The sequence below is a fragment of the Capsaspora owczarzaki genome (assembly GCF_000151315.2).
Source record: "Capsaspora owczarzaki ATCC 30864 unplaced genomic scaffold supercont2.7, whole genome shotgun sequence".
Taxonomy (NCBI): Eukaryota; class Filasterea; order Ministeriida; family Capsasporidae; genus Capsaspora; species Capsaspora owczarzaki.
The window spans coordinates 1133670-1158387 of NW_011887298.1; the positions used below are offsets into that span (position 1 = coordinate 1133670).

General features: G+C 53.6%; 9 protein-coding genes across 11 annotated transcripts; 7 read left to right on the forward strand and 2 right to left on the reverse strand.

Annotated features, from left to right (window-relative positions):
- The first annotated feature begins 13 nt into the window (after window positions 1-13).
- CAOG_08826 (hypothetical protein) lies at window positions 14-2182 on the forward strand. Its single transcript, XM_011272164.1, has 5 exons — window positions 14-96; window positions 262-482; window positions 621-982; window positions 1087-1247; window positions 1385-2182. Exons 1-5 carry the CDS (start codon window positions 21-23, stop codon window positions 2089-2091), a joined length of 1527 nt encoding a protein of 508 aa, XP_011270466.1. The 5' UTR covers window positions 14-20; the 3' UTR covers window positions 2092-2182.
- On the forward strand, window positions 2170-6544 carry CAOG_08827. 2 transcript variants are annotated; one of them, XM_011272166.1, is made up of 6 exons: window positions 2170-2328; window positions 3111-4376; window positions 4478-5651; window positions 5747-5854; window positions 5956-6071; window positions 6182-6544. In XM_011272166.1, the coding sequence occupies exons 1-6, from the start codon at window positions 2248-2250 to the stop codon at window positions 6365-6367; spliced, it is 2931 nt and encodes a 976-aa protein (XP_011270468.1). In that variant the 5' UTR covers window positions 2170-2247; the 3' UTR covers window positions 6368-6544. The 2 variants fall into 2 exon arrangements, with proteins under 2 accessions (XP_011270468.1, XP_011270467.1); XM_011272165.1 differs by lacking the exon at window positions 2170-2328 and having other exon boundaries at window positions 2987-4376.
- Window positions 6531-8126, reverse strand: CAOG_04841 (hypothetical protein). Its single transcript, XM_004347542.2, has 2 exons — window positions 7861-8126; window positions 6531-7183 (listed from the first exon to the last, which is right to left on the reverse strand). Exons 1-2 carry the CDS (start codon window positions 8038-8040, stop codon window positions 6716-6718), a joined length of 648 nt encoding a protein of 215 aa, XP_004347592.1. The 5' UTR covers window positions 8041-8126; the 3' UTR covers window positions 6531-6715.
- Window positions 8127-8363: 237 nt separating this feature from the next.
- Window positions 8364-9639, forward strand: CAOG_04842 (smap-5-prov protein). The gene has a single exon (XM_004347543.2). The coding sequence runs from the start codon at window positions 8521-8523 to the stop codon at window positions 9436-9438; it is 918 nt and encodes a 305-aa protein (XP_004347593.1). The 5' UTR covers window positions 8364-8520; the 3' UTR covers window positions 9439-9639.
- Window positions 9640-9798: 159 nt separating this feature from the next.
- CAOG_04843 (hypothetical protein) lies at window positions 9799-11759 on the forward strand. Its single transcript, XM_004347544.2, has 5 exons — window positions 9799-9856; window positions 9986-10026; window positions 10165-10371; window positions 10475-10709; window positions 10854-11759. The coding sequence occupies exons 1-5, from the start codon at window positions 9837-9839 to the stop codon at window positions 11650-11652; spliced, it is 1302 nt and encodes a 433-aa protein (XP_004347594.2). The 5' UTR covers window positions 9799-9836; the 3' UTR covers window positions 11653-11759.
- Window positions 11760-11761: 2 nt separating this feature from the next.
- On the forward strand, window positions 11762-13864 carry CAOG_04844. Of its 2 annotated transcripts, none has more exons than XM_011272121.1 (7): window positions 11762-12077; window positions 12216-12433; window positions 12517-12565; window positions 12656-12751; window positions 12834-12948; window positions 13011-13250; window positions 13384-13864. In XM_011272121.1, exons 2-7 carry the CDS (start codon window positions 12312-12314, stop codon window positions 13764-13766), a joined length of 1005 nt encoding a protein of 334 aa, XP_011270423.1. In that variant the 5' UTR covers window positions 11762-12077; window positions 12216-12311; the 3' UTR covers window positions 13767-13864. The 2 variants fall into 2 exon arrangements, with proteins under 2 accessions (XP_011270423.1, XP_004347595.2); XM_004347545.2 differs by having other exon boundaries at window positions 12279-12433.
- Window positions 13865-13867: 3 nt separating this feature from the next.
- On the forward strand, window positions 13868-15172 carry CAOG_04845 (hypothetical protein). The gene has a single exon (XM_004347546.2). It carries the CDS (start codon window positions 13939-13941, stop codon window positions 15088-15090), a length of 1152 nt encoding a protein of 383 aa, XP_004347596.1. The 5' UTR covers window positions 13868-13938; the 3' UTR covers window positions 15091-15172.
- A 307-nt stretch (window positions 15173-15479) lies between these two features.
- CAOG_04846 (hypothetical protein) lies at window positions 15480-22616 on the forward strand. Its single transcript, XM_004347547.2, has 25 exons — window positions 15480-15937; window positions 16250-16402; window positions 16549-16727; window positions 16811-16943; window positions 17066-17146; window positions 17218-17358; window positions 17438-17553; window positions 17630-17870; window positions 17987-18048; window positions 18123-18218; window positions 18316-18462; window positions 18548-18621; window positions 18697-18830; window positions 18921-19091; window positions 19166-19244; window positions 19359-19440; window positions 19538-19661; window positions 19743-20003; window positions 20084-20223; window positions 20311-20431; window positions 20526-20724; window positions 20822-21051; window positions 21140-21837; window positions 21922-22444; window positions 22528-22616. Exons 3-25 carry the CDS (start codon window positions 16663-16665, stop codon window positions 22555-22557), a joined length of 3948 nt encoding a protein of 1315 aa, XP_004347597.2. The 5' UTR covers window positions 15480-15937; window positions 16250-16402; window positions 16549-16662; the 3' UTR covers window positions 22558-22616.
- CAOG_04847 (hypothetical protein) lies at window positions 22591-24568 on the reverse strand. Its single transcript, XM_004347548.2, has 6 exons — window positions 24452-24568; window positions 23740-23839; window positions 23489-23546; window positions 23283-23411; window positions 22926-23094; window positions 22591-22800 (listed from the first exon to the last, which is right to left on the reverse strand). The coding sequence occupies exons 1-6, from the start codon at window positions 24481-24483 to the stop codon at window positions 22791-22793; spliced, it is 498 nt and encodes a 165-aa protein (XP_004347598.2). The 5' UTR covers window positions 24484-24568; the 3' UTR covers window positions 22591-22790.
- Between the last annotated feature and the right edge of the window lie 150 nt (window positions 24569-24718).

Below are 24718 nucleotides of genomic sequence, written 5' to 3' on the forward strand. Positions count from 1 at the left end.
ATCCAGTCTTTGAAAACAGCATGAGCGAAAAGCGCGTTGAACTGGAAGAGAAGGTGAAACGCCGGATACGACGGGCGAAAAATCGCGGTCGCTCTGGTGAGACTATTTCAACTTCATGACAGTGTGATGATCATGATAACGAATGATCGAGAGGAGAGGAGAGTGGCTGAGGGGCCTGGAGAACCAAACGTTGAAAGACGATGACGATGAATTGACTTGCGCTTTTCTCTCTCTCTCTCTCTCTCTCGCACTGCACTGCAGAGCTCAAACAAGATGGGGGATGGACAAAGTACGGCTATGCACAGCCTGGCGTGCTGAGTCTCGCGCCGGAGCCGACCATCGCCAAGGACACCATCGAGCGAGTGCATGTGGACTCGTTGTCGGAGGCCGAGTTTATCGAGCGGTACGAGCGACCAGGCGTTCCGGTGGTCATTACTGGATGCGCTGATGATTGGCCTGCCACCAAGAACTGGACTGAAGAGGTAAACAGCCGGCGTGACGGGGTTGGATCTCATTGCGCCACATGTTGCTAAAGGGCACAGTCGGCGCAAATGGTCGCCGTCCACGTACGTACCGCTCCATCGCACTCGACTCATTTTTGAATGTGACTGTTTGTACAGAAACTGCTGCGCAAGTTTGGCGGACAGCGGTTCAAGTGTGGCGAGGACGACGAAGGCTATCCTGTCAAGCTGCGGTTTCGGTACTATGTGCAGTACATGAACCACGGCACTGGACGCGGCAACCGCGACGACAGTCCGATGTACGTGTTTGACTCGTCCTTTGGCAAGCATCGAAAGAAGAAGCAGCTGCTCGACGATTACACAGTCCCAAAGTTCTTCCGCGACGATCTCTTCAAGCATGCCGGCAGCCAACGCCCTCCATTCCGGTGGTTTGTGATGGGTCCGAAGCGTTCTGGCACCGGCATTCACATTGACCCGTTGTCCACGAGTGCCTGGAACACGCTGATTCAAGGGCACAAGCGGTAAGAGGGCAGAGTTGCGCCCAAATTTTGTGTTGTTGTTGTTGTCGGTTTCCACAACTCATCGTCAACACCGGTCTCTGTTGTGTCTAAATGCATTGTTTCAGGTGGTGCCTCTTCCCTCCTCATGCACCACGCGAGTTAGTCAAGCCGGCCATTTCTGGCATGGACTCTGAGGCGGCCTGCTGGTTTAGCTCGGTTTATCCGCGCACCCAATCACCGAACTGGCCTGCCGAATTGCGGCCCTTGGAGCTGCTTCAACGGCCAGGTAATGCGTTTTTTTGGATGCACACGATGCGTTTTGGGCATAGGACACTGATTGATGTTGCAACACGCACGCTGATTACTCTTTGTTGTTCAACCTTTTCGTCACCGCCCCCGCCTCCCCCGGACTCTCGCCCTCAGGTGAAACGGTGTTTGTACCAGGCGGCTGGTGGCATGTCGTGCTCAACCTAGATACAACGATCGCAATCACGCAAAACTTTGCCAGCTGCACCAATTTCGAGGCAGTTTGGCGCAAGACAGTGAAAGGCCGGCCAAAGCTCTCGGGGCGCTGGCTCAACAACATTCGGCAGAGTTACCCAGAGTTGGCGGCCATTGCGGACGCCGTCAACGCGGAGCGTGCGCAAAAGGCCTCCGAGGGCACACTGTCGTCTGCCTCAACCACCAGCTCGTCGTCCGATTCGTCTTCCTCGTCCTCAGAGAGCGATGATGACGACAGAAAGCCAGTGTCCGATAGCATGCGCTCTCGCTCGAGTTCGAACAAGAGCAAGAAGCGCGGTGCTGGATGTGGATGTGGCACGAGCGAGGAGGATTCTGATTCTGATCGCGAGAGTCGCCGCACCAAGCAAGCAAGTAGCGCGTCGTGTTCAGCATCATCATTGTCGCTGTCTTCCTCTTCCTCTTCGCACCGAGGAGGCGGTGGAGGTGGGGGAGGAGGAGCGCGCGACATTCGACCATTAACATCGAGCAGCTCTTCTGGCACCTCGTCTGGAGCGTCAACGCCACCGTCGTCCGCCTCTTCCTCGGACGAGATTCACAGCAAATCGCGTCGTCATTCGCCGCCATCGTACAGCACCGTCGCACCGATGCGAATGTCCATCGATGGATGAAGCAAGTTTGTTTCAAGTTTTTTGTTTTTGTTTTTCGCGTCAATTGATTTGTTTCGCTTTTTTTTTTGTTGTTCAATTGTTCAATTGTTCAATTGTTCAATTTGTTCAATTGTTCAATTGTTCAATTGTTCATTGTTCATTTTTTTGTTCATTGTTATGAGTCGCCGTGCTGACGAGCAATCACTGCTCTCGTCGAGCGACAATGTGTACCAGTCAACAGCAGATGATTTCAGCAATGTAAGCCTTTCTTCTCGCCCCGCTCTCTCTCCCCACGTCCCCCACCTCATTTGATCCTCCCTTCCCTCACATCCATTGGGATTGCAGCACACTGTCTCCATAAGCACGTCCGTCCACCAGTCAATCGGACTCTTCCCAGCGTGACCCTTTTGTTCCGTTAATTCACACCGCGAGGCCACCTTTTTATTTTTATTATTTTTTTTATTATTTCTGCCCCTGTTTTTTTTTTTTTTCGTTTCGCTGCTGCTGCTGCTGCTTCATTGTCGTCGTCGTCGTTCAACAGCCAAAACCCCCCCCTTTTGTTTTCATTTCATTTCCTACTACATCCAACTTGTCGCTTTGTGGGCTGACGTGTTGAGCAGTGAGCAGCAATGAAAACACCGCAGTCAACTGACAGCCAAAAAAAAAAAAAAAAAAAAAAAAAAAAAAACCCTGCTTTTATTATTGTTGGTATCATTTTATTATCCAAAGTCGAAGGCGAGCAAGAGACGGACGTAAGAAAGCAAAACGACGAAAAAGCCTCAACGTCATACTAAAAATGAATTAGAGCACGCTTCTCCCTTCTTTGCTTCCTTCTTTGCTTCTTGCTTTCCTTCCTTCCTTCTTTCTTGCTCTTCTTTGTTCAACGTTGCTGTCTTCACTCGAACGGACGAAACGGTTGGTTGGCTTGCTTGGAGTGGACCAAATGAACGTTTCGGCCTTTCACTTCGCCCCCTCTCTCGGCTTTGCTGCCCTTTGCCTGTCATCCAGTCTCATTTTTTTTGAACCTCTTCGTGCTGCAGATCAATTACGATCCGTACAGTAGTAGCGCCGCCGCCCAGTCTCAGCCAATGCCGCACCGGATAGGACTGCTCGACGCCGCCAACGAGGGCAGCGCGCTGCTGCAATACGACTCGATGCTCAACGCTGCCGACACGGCCGCCGGTAATGGTGGTGGTGGTGGTGCTGGAATCCCAGCGACTGCTGCATCGCACGCATCCACCAACAGCGTGCGGCTGCCCACGGTCGCTGCCGCGGGTGCTGGTGCTGCTGCGGGACCGGGCTCGAGCAGTGCCACGGCGTCCACGCTCTGGACGAGCTCGCTGCACCAAAACCAGCCCAACATCCACCAGCGCATGCTCCAGAACGCGCTGGCTGTCGATGCACCGGCATCATCGGGCACGGCGGCGTCGTCGTCGTCCTCGGGACTGCGGTCGTCATTCGCACACTCGCCCGAGCTGGTGCTGCACGACGACGCCGCGGCGGGCGAAGGCATTCTGCGCGCGGTCGTCTCGGGTCGTGTTGGTGGTGGTGGTGCTGGATCAGATGTCATTGGTGGTGGGCGGTCGGGCCTCCGACGCCTCTCGTCCTTAACAGCGAGCGCAGCGCCTGCCAACGCACCCAACGTGTCGCTCACTCTCCAGCGCGCCAAGGAGCGCGACGAGCAGGAGCGCCTGGAAGAAGAAGCAGACGAGCAGCTGGAGGAGAATGACGAAAACCTCAAGGACATTTCCTCGCAGCGCGAAACAAAGCTGCGTTACCAGGATTTCTCGACTATTGATTGGATGCGCGACCACGCCCGAGACCAGCAGCGCCAACGACAGCTGCGTCGAGACCGCCTGCCGGGCTGGAAGGGCAAGCTTCAATCCGCAAACGACGGCTGCCAAGGATGGCTGCTCATGTTTCTAGTTGGCCTCATTGCCGGGTTTGTCGCGGGCGTTGCAGACGTGGCAACAGACTGGCTGGGCGATATCAAACTTGGCGTCTGCTCCAATGCATTCTACCTCAACCACGAGTTTTGTTGCTGGGCTGCCGCCGAGGGCCAGTGCACCGCGTGGAAGACGTGGGCCGACTTTCACAATCTCGATGGCGCTGCAGCGTACTGGGGCAACTACCTCGTGTACATTTGCTTTGCCATCCTCTTTGCCCTTCTGAGCGGCACCTTTGTCAAGTTTTTCGCTCCTTACGCCGCCGGCTCTGGTATTCCGCAAGTCAAGACCATTCTCGGAGGATTTGTCATTCGCAAGTTCCTCGGCATTTGGACGCTTGTCACAAAGTTGATTGGTTTGGTAAGTTGTAAATTGTTTTGTTGCGTTCGCTGCTTTTTTTTCCCCTGTTTGCGTGATGGCCTTGAACACTCGACACTCACGCTCAGATGATGATGATCTAGACGCTGTCGTCTTCCGCTGGCCTCAGTCTCGGCAAGGAGGGCCCGTTCGTGCACATTGTCTGCGCAATTGGCAACATTTGCTCGCGCATCTTTGCCAAGTACCGTAAAAACGAAGCCAAGAAGCGCGAGGTGCTCTCGGCCGCAGCTGCAGCCGGTGTTTCTGTCGCCTTCGGTGCGCCTGTCGGCGGTGTCTTGTTCAGTCTCGAGGAGGTCAGTTACTACTTTCCCTACAAGACCATGTGGCGTGCCTTCTTTTGCGCGCTGACGGCCGCCACCGTCCTCCGCTACATGAACCCGTTCTTGAACGGCCGCTCGTCTCTGTTCGCCGTCGATTACGACGAGCACTGGCGCCTCTTTGAGATTATTCCCTTCGCCCTGCTGGGTGTGTTTGGCGGTCTTTTCGGTGCCGCCTTCATCCGCGTTAACGCTCGTTGGTGCGCCTTCCGCAAGTCGTCCGCACTGGGCAAGTACCCCATCTATGAAATTGTGGCGATCGCTTTCATCACCGCCGCCGTCAACTACCTCAACCCGTACCAGCGCAACTCGACGAGCTCGCTCATCCGCGAGCTGTTCAGCATCTGCGGCCCCGAGGATAAGCGAGATGTCTGCAACGACGATCTGATTGGCGAGACGATCGGCCTGCTGTTCCTGTCCGCCGCCTTCCGCATGATCATCACCGTCTTCACGTTCGGTCTCAAGCTACCGGCGGGCTTGTTTGTGCCCTCCATGGCCATTGGTGCGTGCACCGGTCGCATCCTCGGCATTGCCATGCAGCAGATTGTCAACGCCAACCCCGACCTGTTCGAGCTCTCGTGTGGTGCAAAGCCAGAGTCCTGCATCATCCCTGGGCTGTATGCCATGGTCGGCGCAGCAGCCGTGCTCGGCGGTGTGACCCGCATGACTGTCTCGCTGGTTGTCATCATGTTCGAGCTGACTGGCGGCCTCTCGTATGTGCTTCCGTTCATGACCGCCGTCCTCGTCAGCAAATGGGTCGGCGACGCGTTCAGCCGCGAGGGTATCTACGATCGTCACATTCGGCTCAACGGCTATCCGTTCTTGGACAACAAGGAGGAGTTCCGGCACACTACTCTTGCCTGCGACGTCATGTACCCGCAAAAGGGCGATTCGCCGTTGTGTGTCTTGCCCGTTTTTGGCAACACTGTTGGGCAACTTGGTAAGCGCTGCTGATGTGTCGTTTCGTGCGCTAACTCGTTTGTACTATTGGAGGCTCACTTTTTTTTTGTCTCTCTCCCTCTCTTTCGCGTGTAGAACGACTCTTGGAAGAGACAGTCTACCAAGGCTTCCCGGTCGTCTTTACGACTGAAACGATGCATGTCGCTGGCTATGTTGCTCGCTCGGAACTTAAGATTGCACTTGGTACGCACAGTTGTCCTCCTTTTTCTTGTGCTTTCCCGTTTTGCTCTTTTCGTTTCCTCACCAGCTTGTCGACGAAATGTCCTGACTTGATCCATTTGCAGAAAAAGCGCGAAAGCATCATGACGTGACCGAGTTTACGACTTGCTCATTCTCCCACCGGACGGCCGCGAGTGGAAACACCTCCGAGATGATCAGCTTGCGTCACTGCTTGGATGCTGTAAGGCGCTGGTCAACAAATTGAAAGTTAGTTGGTCTTGCAGCGACTGTTGTGCTCACTTTTCTTTGGCTTTTTCTGTTTTTGAACAACAACTCCTTTTGCCTTTGCAGTCTCCCATCCAAATTGCCGAGCACACCACGACAGAAATGACGCTAGAGCTCTTCCGAAAGCTGGGCCTGCGCTATGCGCTTGTCTGCAGCTACGGTCAGCTTGTTGGCATCATCACCAAGAAGGATCTGCTCAAGCACATGGCCATTCTGCAACACCGCGATCCCGGCTCCATTCTCTTCAACTGAAAGGATGGGAGCAGCGCAGCTGTTGTTTTTCTTGTATATTACCTCGAGTGCTTTTTTGCAGGCCCTTTTTGTTTCAATGGTGTGTTTTCTGTCCAATATGTCCCCTTTTTTTTCATGTTGCGTGTTAATCTGCCTCTTCTCTCTGTACACAAAATGAATGTAGTCTATCAAGAAACATTGTCAATTTGTGCTGGAACATGCGAGGGGGCAGGACATGATAAACAAGTCACAATCAAACGTGGCAATCAAAGTACAATCAAAGTCGACCGTTTTTTTTTGTTTTTGTCTGGCCTCTTCCGAAAAAAAAAAGCACTGGCTGCCCATTGGCCACCGCTACCGCAAAAACGCTTAAATCAAATCAATCCTCGGACGAGACTTGGTCGACTTGAGACGCATCGACTCGTTGCGGACTTGTGATACGGTCTGTTGGGCATCCTCAAACTTGCGCGTGCGCTCGTTGAAGGCAGACTTTTTGCGCCGCATGCTCTCCTGCACGGCCGAGTTGGCGCGGGTGGACTCGAACTCGAGAATGACCTCGCGCGCCTTCTCTGGCGTTGTGTCTGTCCGCTTGGCACGCAAGACGGCGAGCTTGTCGAGCAGCAGCGCGGGGAACTTGAGCGCGGGGTTGTCGCGCACCTCCTTTTCGCAGCGTGCAATGACCGTCTCGACGCGGTCGAACAAGGGCAGCACTGTGTCCAGCATCACCTCGGTCGCGGTGGCCATCTCGCGCATGAGCACAGCGTCAACACCGTACTCGATCACTCGCGCAGCCAGCTCGATGGATTCTTTCGAGTCGTAGTCGGTCATTCCGCGGATCTGGGTTTGTGATTTTTTTTGTCCCCCCACAAAACAAACAAAAGCAAACAAACAACATCAGTGGATGATTTCGTCCTCGTCCTCGATGGAGCAAACGTTGGGACGTAATACGTAAGCGTTTGGACGAACAAAGGGGGTGTGGTGGTAAAGTGGTCGGGACCAACGGTCTGTTCACCGCTGCCCATTGAAGTCCTCGTGCATTGAGCCCTCTTGTTTTCATCCCATGCCTGCTGCGGGGCGTTTGTTGTTTTTTGTTTGTTGTTTTTGAAGGGGGGCTTGCATTGCTTCCACACTCGTTTCGAATGGGTGTGTTGTGGAGCACACGTTTGATAAAGTGGTCCTCTGCTCTCCCTTCCCGGTCCGGTCCGAGTGCCTCCGCGTCGCCCTGCACGATGATGCACACCGACCATGCGCCTACTGTTCCAAGCACTATTCATGCTCAACCCCCAACCCAGCCTTCGTTCTCGGTGAGCTCTGTTCAAGTGTGAAGTTGTTATTATTGTTGGTTCCATTTTTTTTTTTTTTTTTTTTTTGTGGTTGCAAACTCATGACCAACAACCAAACAACCAAACAAGCGAGCGTCCAGCTCACAATAAGAGCCAAGCCACAAAGGGGGCCCCCCGTGTCACGCTGTAAAGCCAAAGTAGAGAGGGAAAAGCAACAAAGAGAGCGCTTACCATTAGAAAGTCGGCAACCTCGGCCGACAAGCGATCCTCGCCCATCTCCTCGCCAGCGGGGAGAGCGGCCTCGAGCGCAGCGCACAGCCGACTGACAACCTCGTCTACAGTCACGTTCGCAAGCGACGTGGACGAAGGCGGGCGCAGCGTTCCAGAGGACGACGTCGAAGTGAGCGGCATTTGTTCGTGTGTGCTAATGTTGCCAAAGGGTGTGTAAGCAATGCTATTGAAGTAAAGACCCAAAATGAAGCAACACAAAGAAGAAGACGACTGAAGCACTCGATTGTATTGTAAAAAATAAATCAGACGAACGAGAGGTCAAAGCAAAAGTCAGAGGAGGAAGACAAAGACACAAAGGCAAAGCACAATGCTGCTGCTGCTGGCTTCAACCAACCAACCAACCTTACCCCCTTGTCTGAGATTGTGGATGACTCGATTGAGTGAAATCGATATAGATTCAACGATTAGTTGATGTTATCGGCCATTTCTGAGAACAGCGCTCAGTCTTTTACTCGCTCTCTCTCTCAGTCGTCGTTTGCTGTTCTACCAATCCAACCAAATTCCAGCGATTCATCACGAACACAATACCAAACGCTCTAACAAAGAGAGAAAGAGAGAGAGAGAGAGAGAGCGTGCACCACAAAAGCGAGACAGACAGAAATGGCGGCGTCGTTGCAGTTCATCACTCCAGGGCAGCAGCAGCAGCAGAGCGACTTTGGTCTGCCACCCTACGCACAGCAGTCGTCGTCGTCATCGTCGTCATCGGCGTACGCTGGCGTCAACATGGGACAGTCCACCCACGACCCCAGCAGCAACGCGTTCGCATACGGCGGCAACTCAAACAGCAACAGCAACAACGGCTTCCTGCTGCCAACACAGCAGCAAAACCAGATGGCGTTCATGAGCGGCGCAGGGTATGGCGGCGACTTTAGCGCCCCGTCTGGCACAATGTCCAGCATGGGCAGCATGGGCAGCATGGGCGGTGGCTTTGGCGCGGGCGGCTTTGGCGCGAACGGCGGAGGAGGTTCGATGATGGCGGCGGGAGGAGGCTCGACCAGCCTGGAGGACGAGCCGCCGCTGCTCGAGGAGCTCGGAATCAACTTTGGCCAGATCACAGACAAGACGCGGCTGGCACTCAATCCGTTCAAGCCGGCCGACCAGCACGTCATGGACGACACGGATCTCGCCGGGCCGCTCATCTTCTGCCTCCTGTTCGGATCCTTCCTGCTCATGTCGGGCAAGGTCCACTTTGGCTCCATCTATGGCGTTGGCGTCGTGGGCTGCCTGGGCGTCTATGGCATTCTCAACCTCATGTCCGAGAGCGGCATCTCGCTCGCGCGCACCGTCAGTGTGCTGGGCTACTGCTTGCTCCCAATGGTCATCCTGTCGTCCATCTCCATCCTGCTCTCCCTCCAAGGCTACGTCGGCCTTGTGCTTGCGTGCTTGAGCATTGCCTGGTGCTCGTTCTCGGCGTCGCACATTTTCGTGTCGGTGCTCAGTCTCCGCGACCAGCTCTTGCTCGTTGTCTACCCTTGTCTGCTGTTGTACGGCATCTTTGCGCTGATGACTGTATTCTAAGTCGGTAGTTCTGGTTGTTGTTGTTGTTGTTGTTGTTGTTGTTGTTGTTGTTGTTGTTGTTGTTGTTGTTGTTGTTGTTTTTGTTTTTGTTGTTGTTGCGTGTGTGGATGTCTTTGAGTGATTTCTATTCGTTGTTGGAGCTGCTCGCCCAATTATACCTGGTTTCAGAGAGAAGGCTTCGAGGTTTAATGTAGTGGGGTGGCTTCGAGGCTCAATGAATGCTGTGGTATACACCACACTGCCGTCCCAGACCAGACGACGATTGATGCAAGTCTGAGGGTTTTAGCAAAATTTGCTCCATTCATTCATTCATTCATTCATCCATTCATTCATCCATTCAGTCATTCATTCATTCTAAAGCACACACACACACACACACACACAAACCACATCAAACGATGAGTGTGCTTGATCAAAGGTCAGTGCATTCGCATTGCGCTGCCAAAAAAACCAACCCCGCTCTCTGCCGCTCACTCACAATGGGACTGTTGAACACCCGACCCTCCCCACATCTTCTCTTCCTTTTTGTCTCTTTTGCGCTGTGCAGCTCCAAGATGCTGATTGTGATGGTTGGACTGCCTGCCCGCGGTGAGTAGCACTGCGTTGTGCCTCTTTGGCTCAAGTCACTGCTCTCGAGTCCTCTCTCTGCTTGGTTGCACTCACTTGCAAGTCTACACACACACACACACACAATTGTGCTGCTGCACTGCAAATCAACAAACACAGGCAAGTCGTACATTAGCAAGAAGCTCGTCTCGTTCTTCCTGTGGAAGGGCTTCAAGACGGCGCTCTTCAACGTCGGCAACCGGCGCCGCGAGAACGCCACGCAGCAGCAGGACGCGTCGTTCTTTGATGCTGCCAACCAAGACGCCAAGCTGGCTCGCGAGCAGGCCGCCATGGAAGTCCTGGACGAGCTGCTCGAGTATCTCAATGGTAAAAGTCATTGTAATTCGGAGCAACACAAACTGCTGCATGAATCATGACGGTTGAGGGGTGCTCAGACGATTGCGTATTCATTCCGTGACGCGTCATGCAGTATCAGAAGGCCAAATCGCAGTGTACGACGCAACCAACAGTCGCAAGGATCGCCGCCACGCCATTCTCGACCGCGTCCAAAAGTCCGGATTCGCCGGAAACGTCCTCTTCCTCGAGTCCCTGTGCACAGACCAAGCCGTGATTGAAGGAAACATGCGGCAAAAGGTGGAAAACAGTCCCGATTACAAGGGGTGCGATGTGGAGCAAGCCATGTCCGACTTGAGAGCTCGAATCCAGTGAGATTTTGTTGTGTTCTTTGGTGAATCCGATTTCTCTCGTTTAGACTGACGGCATCGTTGTTCTGCTCTTCTCCCCCACTTGCCGCTCCTCCTCTGTCTGTCCCTTCTTCTTCTTCTTCTTGCATTTCCGCGGCCTCACAGCAACTACGAGCTCGTCTATCAGCCAATCGAGGACGAAGAGAACATTTCCTACGTCAAGGTGATCAATCTCGCTTCAAAACTGATCTGCTCCAACGTCCATGGCCATCTGAGCCACTTTATCACGGCATTTTTAATGTCGCTGCATATTGGCCAGCGGCCCATCTACCTGGTCAGGTCGGGCAAAACGGAACTTGCGGACTTGGTCGAGTTGACGCCCGCAACCACGCCGGCGTTTGGCTTTGGGCACGCGTCAGAGTCGTCAACGAGCCTCCCGTCCAGGTTTACCATGAACTCGAGTCTCAATCCGGAGGGGGTTGCGTTTGCCCAGCGCCTGGGCCAGTTCTTCAAGAAACAGTCCGTCGAAAAGCCCGTGGTCTACACATCCCTGCTGCCTCGATCGGTGGAAACGGCCAAGCACGTCAGCTGCGGTCGTGTTCAAGCACTGAGCTCGCTCAATATGCTTGATACTGGCATCTGCCACGGCATGAGCATCCAACAAATTATGAGCAGCATGCCGGAAGAGTTTGCCGCGTTCGGCAAGGCCCCGTTCGTCTACCGATTTCCCGGCGGCGAGTCCTACCAAGATTTGCACGAGCGACTGACCTTCTTTTTGCTCGAGCTCGAGCGTACGCGGCAACCGGTTGTGGTCATTTCGCACGTTTCCACGCTGCAGTCTCTCCTCGCCTACTTTCTGGGCAAGACTCCCGACGAAGTTCCCTTCATCTCCGTGCCCCAGCATGACGTAATTGAGCTGATTCCATCCAACTATGGCTGGGCCCAACACCGCTATTCGATTTGAAGTTGTACAAAGAGCAGAGCTGTTGTGTTTGCCGTTTTTTTTTTTTTGTCCTGTTTCTGGTGTATTTCTGTGATCAAACAATGACCTGTGATTCGCAGTCTTTCCCCAACAATTTCACATCATCATTACTGCTTCTCAGTCCCGGTTCTTTCTTGGTGTTCGAGTGCATGGATGCGAATCGCTCCATCCAAGCGTCGCAGCGCCTTTCTGCCGACTTGACCGCCGACGCGCCTGAGACAGACCCTCCCATCGACTTGTCCGACCAGCACGATGCTTCAACCGCAGTCATTGGACAACAAGCATCGACAGCAGCAGCACCAAGCGTCAAGCAGCAGACGCCTCGCGAGCGGAGGCGGTTTGCGTTCGGACTCTTCCTTCTGCTGCTCGTCGTCATCATCTGGGTTGGCTCGGCCGAACTTCAGCAGGTTGGTGGTGAAGAGCAACAATGAAGACTTGTTCATTGATTGATTGAGTGGTGTGTGTGGTGGAGTGCGTCGACCATTGCCAATGCTCAGACCGCCTCCATCCGTTTGCCGCTCTTTTGTTTGTGCATGCCCCACCAGCCGCATTGAACGCGACACAGAACACTCACGTTTGAATGATAATGTTGGAAACGGTGTTCACAGTACATCTTTGATGATAACGATTTCAACCACCCAATGTTCCTGACATACACGAACAATGCAATGTTCAGCGTGTACCTGCTCGGATTTCTATTCGTACCTGCATGGCGGCAGCGGCCATTCGGGTTTGGTGGACGACCTCGTTGGATGCTGCACAGGTTTTGTGATTCTGACAGTGGCAACAATGCTAGGTTTTGAAGCAGTTGACGCTTATTTTGGTTTTGGTGTTTGCTGCTGTCAGAATCAAGCGATTCTTGCGAATGCGAGCTTCCAACGATCAGCCCTACGAGGTACGTGTGCCCGTAGTGATGTGCGAATTGCAGTTTGTATGGATTGCACTAAACAGTATTGCTTCAATCGTCCATGTTGGTCGATGCTAGCAACTTGTCAACAACCCGAACGAAGAGGCAAATATCGCACATGACCAGGGCGCCACCACTGAGACGGCGGCTGTTATTCCATTCACCATTCGCGAGGTACGTGTCCGAGTAGTCTTGGACCAATACGCAGTGCGACGAGACCACAAAAACTCATCCAACCTGTTCTCGCTGGTGCCAGACCATGAATGTCTCCCTCACCTTTAGCATCCTGTGGTTTATCGCCAATTATCTATACAATGTTGCGTTGACACGCACGTCGGTTGCTTCGGCCACCATTTTGAGTTCCACCTCTGGTAACGCCGCCCTTGTTTGTTCTCGCCGGTGTTTGACTGTCGCTCACTCGCTCTTCCGACAGGTCTCTGGACCCTGCTAATGGGAGCTCTCTTCCTTCCCACCTCCGCAGACAAGTTCACCTGGAACAAGCTGTTGGCCGTCGCGCTGAGCATTGGCGGTGTCGTCTTGGTGAACGCGGGCGAGGTTGGGTTTTCATCCGGCGATATCTTTGCCCTGTTCTCGGCCGTGTTCTACGCCTGCTATCTCGTTTTCTTCAAGAGGTTTGGCGACGAAGACCGCATGATCATGGCCATGTTTTTCGGTGCGTTTGTAGGGTTTGTTGTGTGTGTTTTTCGAGGTGGGTCCATCTCATGGTCGTGGAGATTGTGTAACCTAACCTTGTCTGTTTTTTGTTGTTGTTGGGGGGGGGGGGGCGCTATTCTATGAACATGCAGGATTCGTCGGACTCTTCAACGTCGTCTTGACGCTTCCACTGTTTTTCATTTTTGACGCGACGGGCTGGGAAAAGTTTGGCTGGCCACCCAGCAGGATGACCTGGCTCTACTTGATTGTCAATGCCGTGATTGGCACGGTTGTGTCTGACTATGTCTGGCTCTGGGCGACAATGTTGACCTCGCCAGCAATTACGACGTTGGGATTGAGTCTCACCATCCCCCTCGCCATCGTCGTCGACGTCCTGTTCAAGGGCATCACAGTCGGCGCCATGTTTGCCTGCGGTACAGTCTTGGTCTTTGGAGGTTTTGTGCTCCTCAACTGCGAGATTTACTACGGCGTTTCCGTTGTCGATGCTGTTCGACGGCGGCTGCGCCGATGTTGACTTTTTTTTTTTGTTCTGCCTGTTGTTATCATGTGTCGTCTCTATCTATTATTTACGATTATTCAGCCTTCACTTGTCATCATCTCATCAATCTTTGTCGTTGTCGTTGTCGGGTTCAGTCTCGTTTTGCCTGTGTGTGTGTGTTTGGGGTGAGCGTTTTGTGAATGCAACGATGATCATCTGGTTTATCATTGGCGCGGTCGGCGTCTTCCAGGTCCCGCTTCTTGTGGATATTCTCGACAACATGCTACCGTCGCGGCGCATTGGTCGCATGACGCACGCCGTGTTCAACATGCTGCTGTTTGCGCTCGTGCTGTGGATCCACCTGGTCGCCCTGTGGAGCTTTTTCGTCATCTTCCTGCCGTTCCACCTCGATGCTCGTGCAGGCAAGCATCTGCCCACATCATCATCCTCAGCAGCAGAAGCACAAGACGGCGGCGGCGCTGGTCAAGCCGATCCGAGCCAGCAAGCCAATCTGAGCCAGCAGAGCGTTGTCGACTGGCTCTCAGACTGGTACGCGCTCGGCCATATTGCGGTGGCGCTCTTCACATGGATTAATTCAGTCGCAAACTACACGCTGGCGGTATTCACGTCTCCTGTCACGGGCGAGTGGGCACTTCCCGTTCCTGCGCTTTCAGCCCCGAACGCTCAAGCCCATTCTCGTGGAGCTCATCCAAGCACGACGACGAGTACTGCTCGAATTCAAAGCTCTGCGCCTGGACTCGTCTCGCAGGCAACTACGGCCTCAGCCGCGTCTCTCTACTGCCGCGTGTGCAACCGGACAATCCCGTACTTTGACCATCACTGCCCGTTCACCATGAACTGCGTTGGTCTGCACAACACCGTCTACTTTGTCTCCTTCTTGGCTTATGCCACGCTGGGGTTGACGTTCGCCACACACATGTCATTCGGCGCCTTCCGGGAGTGCGCATGGACGGCGGGCGGGTTGCGAATTGCTGCTTGCCAGGCGGTGGGCGATCTTTCCTTCGTCTGCCTGCCATCGATGCTCGTGGCGTGGTGCACGCTGCTGCTCTTCCTTTGGCAAGCGGCCCTCTTGGCGCTCGACACGTCTGCTCGCGATTTCCTGCGAAGCATTCGCAAATCCCCCGTGCAGTACCTCACACAGGACTTTCTGCCGCGGTTGCGTGATCGCCTGAAGCTCTGCTTTGGCCGAGGTGCTGCACTGAGCGGCGAGTCCAAGCCTTCGCATCGATTCGAGGTGCTGATTCGGCTTCGAAAGTCGAGTGTGTGGCATTTCGCCGTCCCGCACGCGTTGCCCGTGCGTCCCGAGATTGCCGAGATGACTCTTCACCGAAGAGTATGATGGTGATGATGCTGATGATGATGGCGGGGGACGGGTTGCTGTTGTATCGATTGATTGAATCTAAAACAAAAAAGTATCGTTGTTTTTATCAGTTTCAGCCACTGTACTCGCTCTCCCACCTGTCCAATCACCGCAAGCATGTAGATGGTGAATGTGGACGTGAGGGTCTGTCACCGAGGAGGTCACGATGTCATATTGTTGGTACGTTCCGACTTTGTTTTTTTCGGCTTGCATTCGGAAGATTGAAAAAACGCCGCCAGACGAGCCTCTTTATTTCCTAAGGACTTTGTTCCTCACTCTATGCTTGTCAATGAGCATGATCAAGAGCGGCAAAAAAAGCAAAGCGCTAGTCTTAACTTTTTTTTTTTTTTTTTTTTTTTTTTTTTGCAACTTGTTGCGTTTCACTCAAATGGCGGGAAAATCGAAAACGAGCGCTGCGGCGAAGGGCAAACCAGCGAACGGCAAGGAGTCGGTCGCCGCGTACTTTGCGCCAAAGAGCAATGGCAAGGCCGCCAAGCCCACTGGCGCACCGGCGGACGAGCCTGCCACCGTCGTGGGTGCGCCGACAGCAACAGCAGCAGCAGCAGAGCCGCAAGCGCGCAAGTCGCCAGTGAAGCCGGCAACACGCGCGACCGCCTCGCCCTCCAAGCCGCGTTCAGACCCCGCGGCGTCAGCACCTGTTGCTGCAGCGTCATCGTCATCGTCATCGTCATCGTCAGCGGCATCGTCGGCGGCACCAGCGTCGTCGCGAGCCTTAGCAGCAGGCACCGTGAACATTGGCGGCGGTGTCTCACTTCCCGCCGTCAGTCCCACGATGCCGCGTGCGGAACTCGGTCAGAAACTAAAGGTAAAGACATCCATGATTGAGGGAGGGAGGGAGGGAGGGCGAGGCACGGACAGTCAAAGGGCGGCAGAGTTTGGCGTTTCATCTTGCGCGAGAAAGCTTTTTTTTTTCCCGCCAAAACCCGTCAAAAAAGTCATCAACGTTGAGGTTGTCACCTATTGAGCGTCGGCGTTCATCCTGTGCCTGAAATGGGCTGCTGGGACCTTGGTGCATTGTATTCTGAAGACGGCGACGGGCTCAATCTTGGGGGGGGGAGGGCGGCTCCATGATCTTTGACAACTCAACTTGCACTCACCGGTTGACTATCTCGCTCAGACCATTTGCGACAAGATCCAAACACTTGCACAAGATCAAGCGGACTGCTCGTTCTGCCAGCCTTTCTGAAGCACCAGGACAATGAGATTCGTCTCTACGTTGCCTGCATCCTGTCCGACCTACGTTGCCTGCATCCTGTCCGACCTGCTTCGATTATACGCTCCCGAGTAAGCCGAGTTGTTGAACTTAAGCCGAGTTGTTGAACTTGAGCAACTCGAAGAGAGCAAGGAAGGAAGAGAATCTTCTTCATTGCTGATGCCGCGATTTCATCTCACTTGTGATCGCTGTGCTGCCTCTAGAGCATCTTCAAGCTCTTCGTCGACCAGTTGAAAGGCATTGCAAACGTCCAGAATGCGCACTTTGCTCGCTACTTTGGACTGCTCGAGAGCCTTGCTGTCGTCAAATCGTTTGTCATGTTGGTCGATATCAGTCAGGAGCTGCTTGTGCTCTTGTTTCAAACCCTGTTTGAAGCCATTTCGTAAGATTGTGCAAAGCCCTGTCTGCACTGCACGTCTTTCTGTCCAAGCTCACTCGTTTCCTTGTTTCTGTGTGCAATACCAGGCCCGACCACACACGCGAAGTGTTTGATCACATCGTTGAGATTACCAGCACGGTCATTGTTGAGGCCGATGTGCTACCAGAGGAGCTGCTGGATGTAATTCTGGCCGCTTTACTGCCTGAAGGCAAGAACAGGGTAGGGCCGCCATTTCGCTGAAAGTCGCATCAGCATCACTCGGATGAAAAAATCGCTTCTCCGTTTTTTCTTCTTGACATGCAGTTCCCTCGCCTCTCACCTCATCTGTCGTATGCTTGCAGCAACGAAACAAAGTCTCCTTTGTTCTCGCAGAGACGGTGATTAAGCGTTGTCTCCGTCAAATGCAACCGGCAATCCGCGATGTAAGTTTTGGCTTCGCTTCTGGACTCAGTTATTGAGACCCGAAAACACTCAACCCTCTGAAATTCTATAGTTTTTCGCGGGTATCTTTGGAGTTGGCAAGACATCGACCAGCGAGCTCACTGACAGCGCCTACGACCTGGTGTTTGAACTCTTCCTCATCGATTCGAGTCTGCTGCTCGAAGTCTTTTCGCTGCTCGAAGAACACTCGCTTGTAGGCACAACCACAGACCGCTTTCAGATGTGTCGTCAAGAAAAAAAACCTAATTTCCTTGTTTTTGTTGCATTGGTAGAATGAAGACCTGCCTTCGCGCCAACAAACAATCGCTCTTCTCGGTCGCATGTTCGTGGTCGATGATCGTGATCTGGCGAATGACAACCCAGGTCTTTGGAGCTGCTTTTTGAAGCGGTGAGTTTCTCTCGCCTGTTGGTTTTTTTTTCCCCGCTTGTATCTCATTCTCAAATTGATTACCTGCCATTCGCAGCTTTGTCGACGTCAAAGACGTGGTGCGCTTGCAGTGCGTTTCCTTTGCCGCAGACATTGTCCGGGCTCATCCACGCTTGGCTTCCTCCGTTGTGGCAGCACTTGGCGAGCGCCTGATGGACCAGGAGGAGAAAGTCCGCGCCGATGCGCTTGCTCAAATCCTGCAAATTGCGAAAACCCGTTCCGACGTGCTCGACGCTCCGCTTTTGCACCGCATGGCCGAGCGAACGATCGATCGCAAGGTTTGGCAGAGCTTGCCCGGCTTGTCGTGTCATGGATGGGCCAGCCAGTCACGGGCTGTGTGAACTCATGTTTTTTTTTCGGTTGGGGGGGGGGTATTTGATTGTTTGTCTTGCAGGCCTCGATTCGAGAAGAAGCCCTCTCGGCACTGGTGACAATCTACCTGCAGCAAATTGAAAAGTAGGCGGAGCCCTTTTGGCCCAAAAAATGCTGGGTCTTGCTGGGTGTCTCACCTTTTTTGCTTGTTTGCTCAGATTCGGCGAGTCTCAAGCTTGGTCTCGCGACACAATCGCTTCCTTTGGGTGGATTCCTTCGAAAATCTTGGCGTCAAGTCTTGCGCCTGCTGGCGGGTAATGTTTGCTGTTGCTGTTGTGTTTTCTGCATGCCATTTGCACTTGCTCACTTCTGTTCACTCTTTTTGCGTCCATCTCATCATCTGCATGCCAGTGCGGCGTACGAAAAGCACTTTGACAAGCTGCTCACCTCCCATGCTTCGAACGCCGAGGCGCGCGGTGCTCGTCTGGTCAACGTGTTGAGCCAGCTTGACGAGAAGGGCGTGACTGTTTTCGCTCGCGACCTGGAGCAACGAAGCGGGTACCGTTGCTATTTTGACTCGACTCGTCTGTTTGTGTTTTCGCTCCTCCTTTGGTATCGTTTCTCACGGCTTCTCTTGGGTCAGACTGATTGCCGCCTGGCGCAACTTCCTTGCAAAGCACGGCTCTCGTCCAGAAGCCCAAATGCGCCGCTTGGCAGGTACGGTTTTCTGTTTTTCGTTGCTAGCTCGCATTCCAACCTCACTTTTTGCCCTCGCATTGACCCTCTACACAGCCTTTGCTCTGGACAAGACCAAGGCCTTTGATCACATTGAAAAACTCGAGTCGGGTATGGATCAGAAGACCTGTCAGGTGCTGGTACACTACTTTGAAACGGACTGCTCCGCACCGCGTCTCAAAGTTGCCACGGTGAGCACTGCTCGCGACGACATTTCAGAGCTTTTTATTTCCATCCTTCCGACGACTGACTTGGTCCTTTGCTGCTTTTGCGTTGCGCAGGATGCCCTCACCAACCGCCTCGGCGCCAAAAATCCCTCGCTTGAAACCGTGCTGAGTCTGCTGTCCAGCACAACGAGCCTGTTTGGCGACAAGCATGTCATCAGTGCGGCGATCGGCAAGTGGATTGCGCTCGATGGGGATGAGTATGACACGACCGGCAAGTGTCTGCTGGTAAGTTGGAACGGCGATGAGCAGTCAGTTTCTGTTTACTCTGTGCAACCCAACTCATTGCATTGTGGTGACAGGCCGTTGCTCGAGTCTATCCGATGACTTTCCATCAGCTATCGACCTTCCAGAAGGTGTTGGATGCTCTTCGTGATGCTGGTAACTGACCGCGTTCACTCCGTTTTGAGTTTCTCTCGGAATTCCCGACCTTCTCAATTTCTGACCCCTCCCCCCTCGCTTTGTGCGTGTGTGTGTATTTTTCGGTTGTTTCAGACGAGTCGGTGGCGCGCCCGCTGCTGCAACTGCTCGCCATATCCGGCCCCAAATTACAAGCCAACCATTCCAGCTTCTTCCAGTAAATCAGCTTGCCGCCTCATCCGTCGCTTCCGTTCATGCGTTTTTTGCAAACCACTAAGCGTTCATTTGGTTTTGTGATTGTTTGCCGCTTTCAGCGAACTGCAACAGATCTTGCAGCAATTCATGCTCGGTGACTCTCCTGCTCTCGGAAAGCTCGCTGTTCGCACCATTGTTGCCACCGCCACAGATGCAAACACCCTCTTGCAAGACGTGTCTGCTGTACGTGTCTGCTGCGCACTTGATTTGCGGCGCCCTTGTTTTGAAGGACCATCCTGTCACTTACACTTTGTTCTCGCGTAGGACTTGATGAAACGCCTCGAGTTGAACTTCCCAGACGTCATTACACCCATTGTGTGCCTTGGGCATATTGCAGAGCTCGGACGGGCTGTTGATCCGACCAGCGAAGCTGCGCTTTCGAAGGAGGACTTGAAAATTTGCAACCAATTCTTTGTCAAGCTTCTCCGAACCAACACCACCAAGGCCGTCAAGATGCCAGCCAATTGGAACACAGAGACCGACGATGAGTGGACTGACACCCCTTCGCCCGAGTGCCTTGCAAAGGTACATACGGTTTTTTGAAGATTTTTTTGTGCCTGTGAACTCTGCAACAAACGGGGTTGTCTCTGTTTCTTCTTCACCAGGAGGCTGCGATCAAGGCCATGACTCGGATCATTCTGAATTTCCCTGAAAAGCAGGATGCTGTCGTCAAGTCGTGTCTCGACAACGTGCTCTTTGATGGAGTGCGCTTGCGTGGCGAGTTTGTTGCTGCGAACGCCACACAGTAAGGTCTTTTGTTGCCGGTGTGGCTGTTGTTGCTGTTTGCGTTGGTCTGTGGTCGGCGCGCTGATACCAAATTTCTGTTCTCCAGTCCCATCGTGTGCAGCCGCTTGTACCTCACCGCTTCCAAGTCCATTCTCAAGATTGCCTCCACGCGCCATTCCAAGTTGATTGCGGCGCAGGATTTCCAAAACCTTGCTCTCACCATTGAGGTAAACCAGCACAATTCTGCAGTCGCCTGAAAGTTGATGTGGGGGAACACTTGTTCAAACATTAATCTTGCTATTTTGCGACGGTGCTTCGCAGGCTGTGAATCGGCAAGTTCGGCATGCTTTCATCACTTGCTTGGACAAGTATCTGACCAAAGTGGACCGCATGCGCACGTCCTACATGAGCATTCTTGCATTGGCTGCGTGCAATCCCGACAAGGACCAGCTGATGCTGGCGAAGGCGTGCTTGGAACGTCAAGTTGCCCGGCGACGCGCCATCATCCAGATCAACAAAGGTACGTGCACCTTGGTTTTTTCCTTTCGTCTTGATGTTGGGATTTTGTTTGTTTTGCCACTGACGCTGTTGCTTCATTGTCCCACTACTCGCTGCAGCATACGAAAAGGTCTTGCTCCCGGAGGCCGTCCTCGCGCATCTCATTCATCTGCTGGCTCACCACCCTGACTTTAAGTCGGATGTGGACGAGCTCAAAGCGATGCAAAAGTGCATCGTGTTCTTTGTCAATGGACTTTCTGCGAGCGGAGGCGAGAACTTTGACTACCTTCTCGATGTCGTGGGAGCCATCAAGCAGCACCGGGATGCTCAAACCCCCAACAACAGCGTGGTAAAGTGACGGACGAGTGTTGCTGTTTTGGACACTTTTTGGATTGCGCCTGACTTGTGTGCATGCTCTGTTGTGTGGTGCTTTGCAGCCTTTGCATACTGTGTGTGACGTCGCCAGCCTGGCAATCACAGACGTGGCGCAGCACAGCAATTGGCGGCTGAAGAAGGGCTCTGCGGCCATTTCGCTGCCCGCCGAGCTGTTCACGCTCCCGAGCACCCCGTTGCGAAACACGGTCGTCTTCCTCTCCAAGCAGCAACAACAGCAGCTGATGGGTGGCAAGAGCCCATCGGGCTCCCCAGCCAAGAAGCTGCTTGAGCAGGTCGCACCCCGCAGTGCCAGCCGAAAAGCACAAGGTGGAAGCGCGACCACAACGCCTTCGAAACGAGCGGCCCCGAGCACGCCAGGCTCTGTATCTCGCTTCAAGCGCCGCGCTGCGCGTAGCGACGATGACGACGAGGATGATAGTGACGACGAGGATGGTGAAGCTGTTGCAAGGCGTCATCGAGCCGCCACCACTGCTGCTGCTGCTGGCCCGGCGCGTCGAAACGCCTCCCGCGCTGCGCGCTCCGCGGCAAAGTCGCTCGGCTTTGAAGACGATGATGACGATGATGATGTCAGCAATCGACGGGATGCCAGCGATAACGACGACGGCCAAGAGCAAGCAGGTTCTGGCGCGCGCCGCGTCCGCCGACGACTGGATGCCAGCAATGACGATGACAACAGGCCGGAAGACTCGCTTCCCGCCAAGTCACCCCGTCGCTCAGGCGCCACCAAGCCCGTATTCGAGTAAGATCGGACTGAGCTTTTGTTGTTGTTGTTGTTGGTTCTGGTACTTTGCGTGCTGATCGGTGGCGTTGTTCTGGATGGCAGTGAAATTGCGGCACCTGCCTTGTCACCGCTGAAGTCACCTAAAAGTCCAGAGCACAAGTCACGGCGACCCGTCCGAAACTTGTCTTTGGGTCTTGACCACGAGCAGTCGACGCCCAGGTACCTATCCGAGGCTGAAAAGGCGCGCGAGGAAGACGAGCATGACCAAGAGCTGCTTCCTGCTGTCGACGTGGCTGCATCCAAGCCGAAACGAGCGGCTGCCAAGACCGCATCGGTCTCGGAATCGTCGCCTTCGCGGGATGCTGACGTTGCGATGCACCAGGACAAGCGGCAACGAGCATCGCGTGCAAGCGCTCGCACAACAGCCTCATCCTCGGTCGACTCTCAGTCTGTTTCGACTTCTTCTCAATCTCAGCCGTCCGAGCCATCCGAGGAACCTGCAATCAAGCGCAGGTCGGGTCGTGGCAAAGCTGCAGTCGAGGCTTCTGCGGCGCCTCAAACCAAGGTTTCTGCGGCAGTCCCGGCTGTTGGTGAGCTGGACGACGGAGCTGCTGAAGAGCCAGTGGTAAGCAGCATGGTTGTGTTGTCACGTGGAGAAGCTGCATGAAAACGTTCTTCGTCTCATGTGTGTTTTGTTTACTTGGACAGGTTACTCGACGCACCACTCGTCGGCGTTAATTCTAGTGTTGCCTGACAATCTGGAGATGTTCTTGTGCTGTAATAAAGCTGTTGTTACAAAAATTGTGCCCCAAGAAAGGACCTGTTTTCAATGCCAGAAAAGCGACACAGCGAGCAAAAAAATACAATTTAAGCCATTTTATTCAGGCAAAAGGTGACTGGAAAGGGAATTCATTGAAAAAATCCGAACGGGAGACAAAGAAACAGGAAATGCAGCATCTGCGTAAAGATGCTTAGTCGAGGCTACAGTGCATCAAACAGGCAGAACAAACGAAAGCAAACAACAGCAAACGTGTCCGGTCAGACTCGCGCAAACACCTCCAAATACAGGCAAGACTCAACGCTCATTTTCATATCATTCCTCTTACGCTGGTGCAGGCTTTGGTGAGTTGAGAGATACCGGCACTTGTGGCAGCTCTGGCATGACTGGACGGGATGAATCGGAAGCCATCTTATTCATCATGAGCGCAGCACCCTCCATAACACCGAGAATGATTGCGCCCACGACAGCGTTAGTAGCCATAGCAGCAGGTCCGCCTATTGTGAGGGGGTGGAGGCAGTGGGGGAGGCGGGGGAAAAGGAGAAGGAAAGAACAAAAAGAGAAACGAGGACAGGAGGGGAAAATGGAAGAAAAGGTGAGATATACAGCTCGTGCAAGAACAGTGCGACCCAGAAAGCGTCGTGAGAGACTGCTGAAAACCCCTCCCAAAAAAGAAGAGACTCACTTCGTGCAGCGAGCACAGCGCCAGTGACTGCTCCAGCGCCGATAGCGTTCCAAGGATCCTCCTTGCCGCGGTAGTACATAAAGACGCAATCGAACGTCGAGAATGTGCCAGCCCACATGGCGAAACCGGCTGTAGACGTGAAACAGTCCGCCAGAGAGTGAGTGACTTTTCATTCGAAACAAACTCACATCAAAACGAACACTTACTGCCGTATGCTTGACCACGCATCTTGACGGCCGAGACCATGCCCGACATTCTTTGACCCTGTGTGAGTTTGGCATCATGAGCAACGTTGGCCGCGTTGGTGAGCACGGGGTTGTTTCGGAACGAAGCGAGCAACGCATGTGATTTGATGGCTCCTCTCCCCCGCTGTAGTTGGGTTGCAAAAGTCCCTAATCGCAAGCAAGACACGAGAGGAACGTGCTGGTGAAGGGGGGATGGTGGCGCCATCTGGTACCTTTGGTGAGTTTCGGTAGCCGCGAAGCGCGTGGAAGAGCGAACCGCCGACGGTGCCCATGGCGAAGCCGCCGCCGAGATCGTCCAAAATGCGATACGGACTGTAGTTGGAGACACAGACAAGAGCAAGCCAAGCAAAAAAACAAGCAAGAAATCAGCAACAAAGCGGGGCGCAGCGGGAGACACAAAGCCAATGCAACGCCAGCCAGAACGCTTTCCTCGCATGTCGACGGGTGACTGCCATCCACTTCCATCATCCACCATCCACCACATACATCCACAATACATTCCACGTTGCTTCCCACTTGTGATGCAGCAAAGGGGCTCAGGCACACCAACCAGTTCACCAAAGCTGGGGGCTTCTTTCGTTTTTGCCAAGACTTCTTTGGTTGAAAGTGCTGCTTTGAGCTTGGATTCAACCAGGCACTCGATGACGAGGATGATGAAACGAGAGGCAGCGAGATTAGAACGAGAGACTGGCTGAGTGAGGTGAGGGTGAGTGAGGTGAGGGGTGAGGTGAGACTGAGGAGTAGTGCTGCAGTAGAGTGAGTGAGAAGGCGCATGTGGGTTGGCATGACCTGGTTTCGCTCCACTCGATGACCAAAGCGTGTGTGTGTGTGTGTGGGACTGCACAACGACCGTGTAAGATTGCATGCATGGTGATGATGATGATGGAGGATGCGAGTGAGCTGTGAGTGCGGGGAGTCGTTTACCATGGGTCGCGTTGGTACTCTGCGTGTGCCATTGTGTGTCTGGCAAAGTGATGATGATGAAAGGGAGACTGAACAGAGCACTAAAGTGCGAAATTGCAGCAATAGAACATTGTGCAGCATTTGAGAGAGATTCCGGGGGTTGAGGAGGAGGAGGAGGGGGAAAACGAAAAGCTATCAATGCTCCAATGCTGAATGAATGAGAAAGCCAGCACTCGGTTGAATGACTCTTGCCATCATCATCATCGTCATCATCATCATCCAAATGAC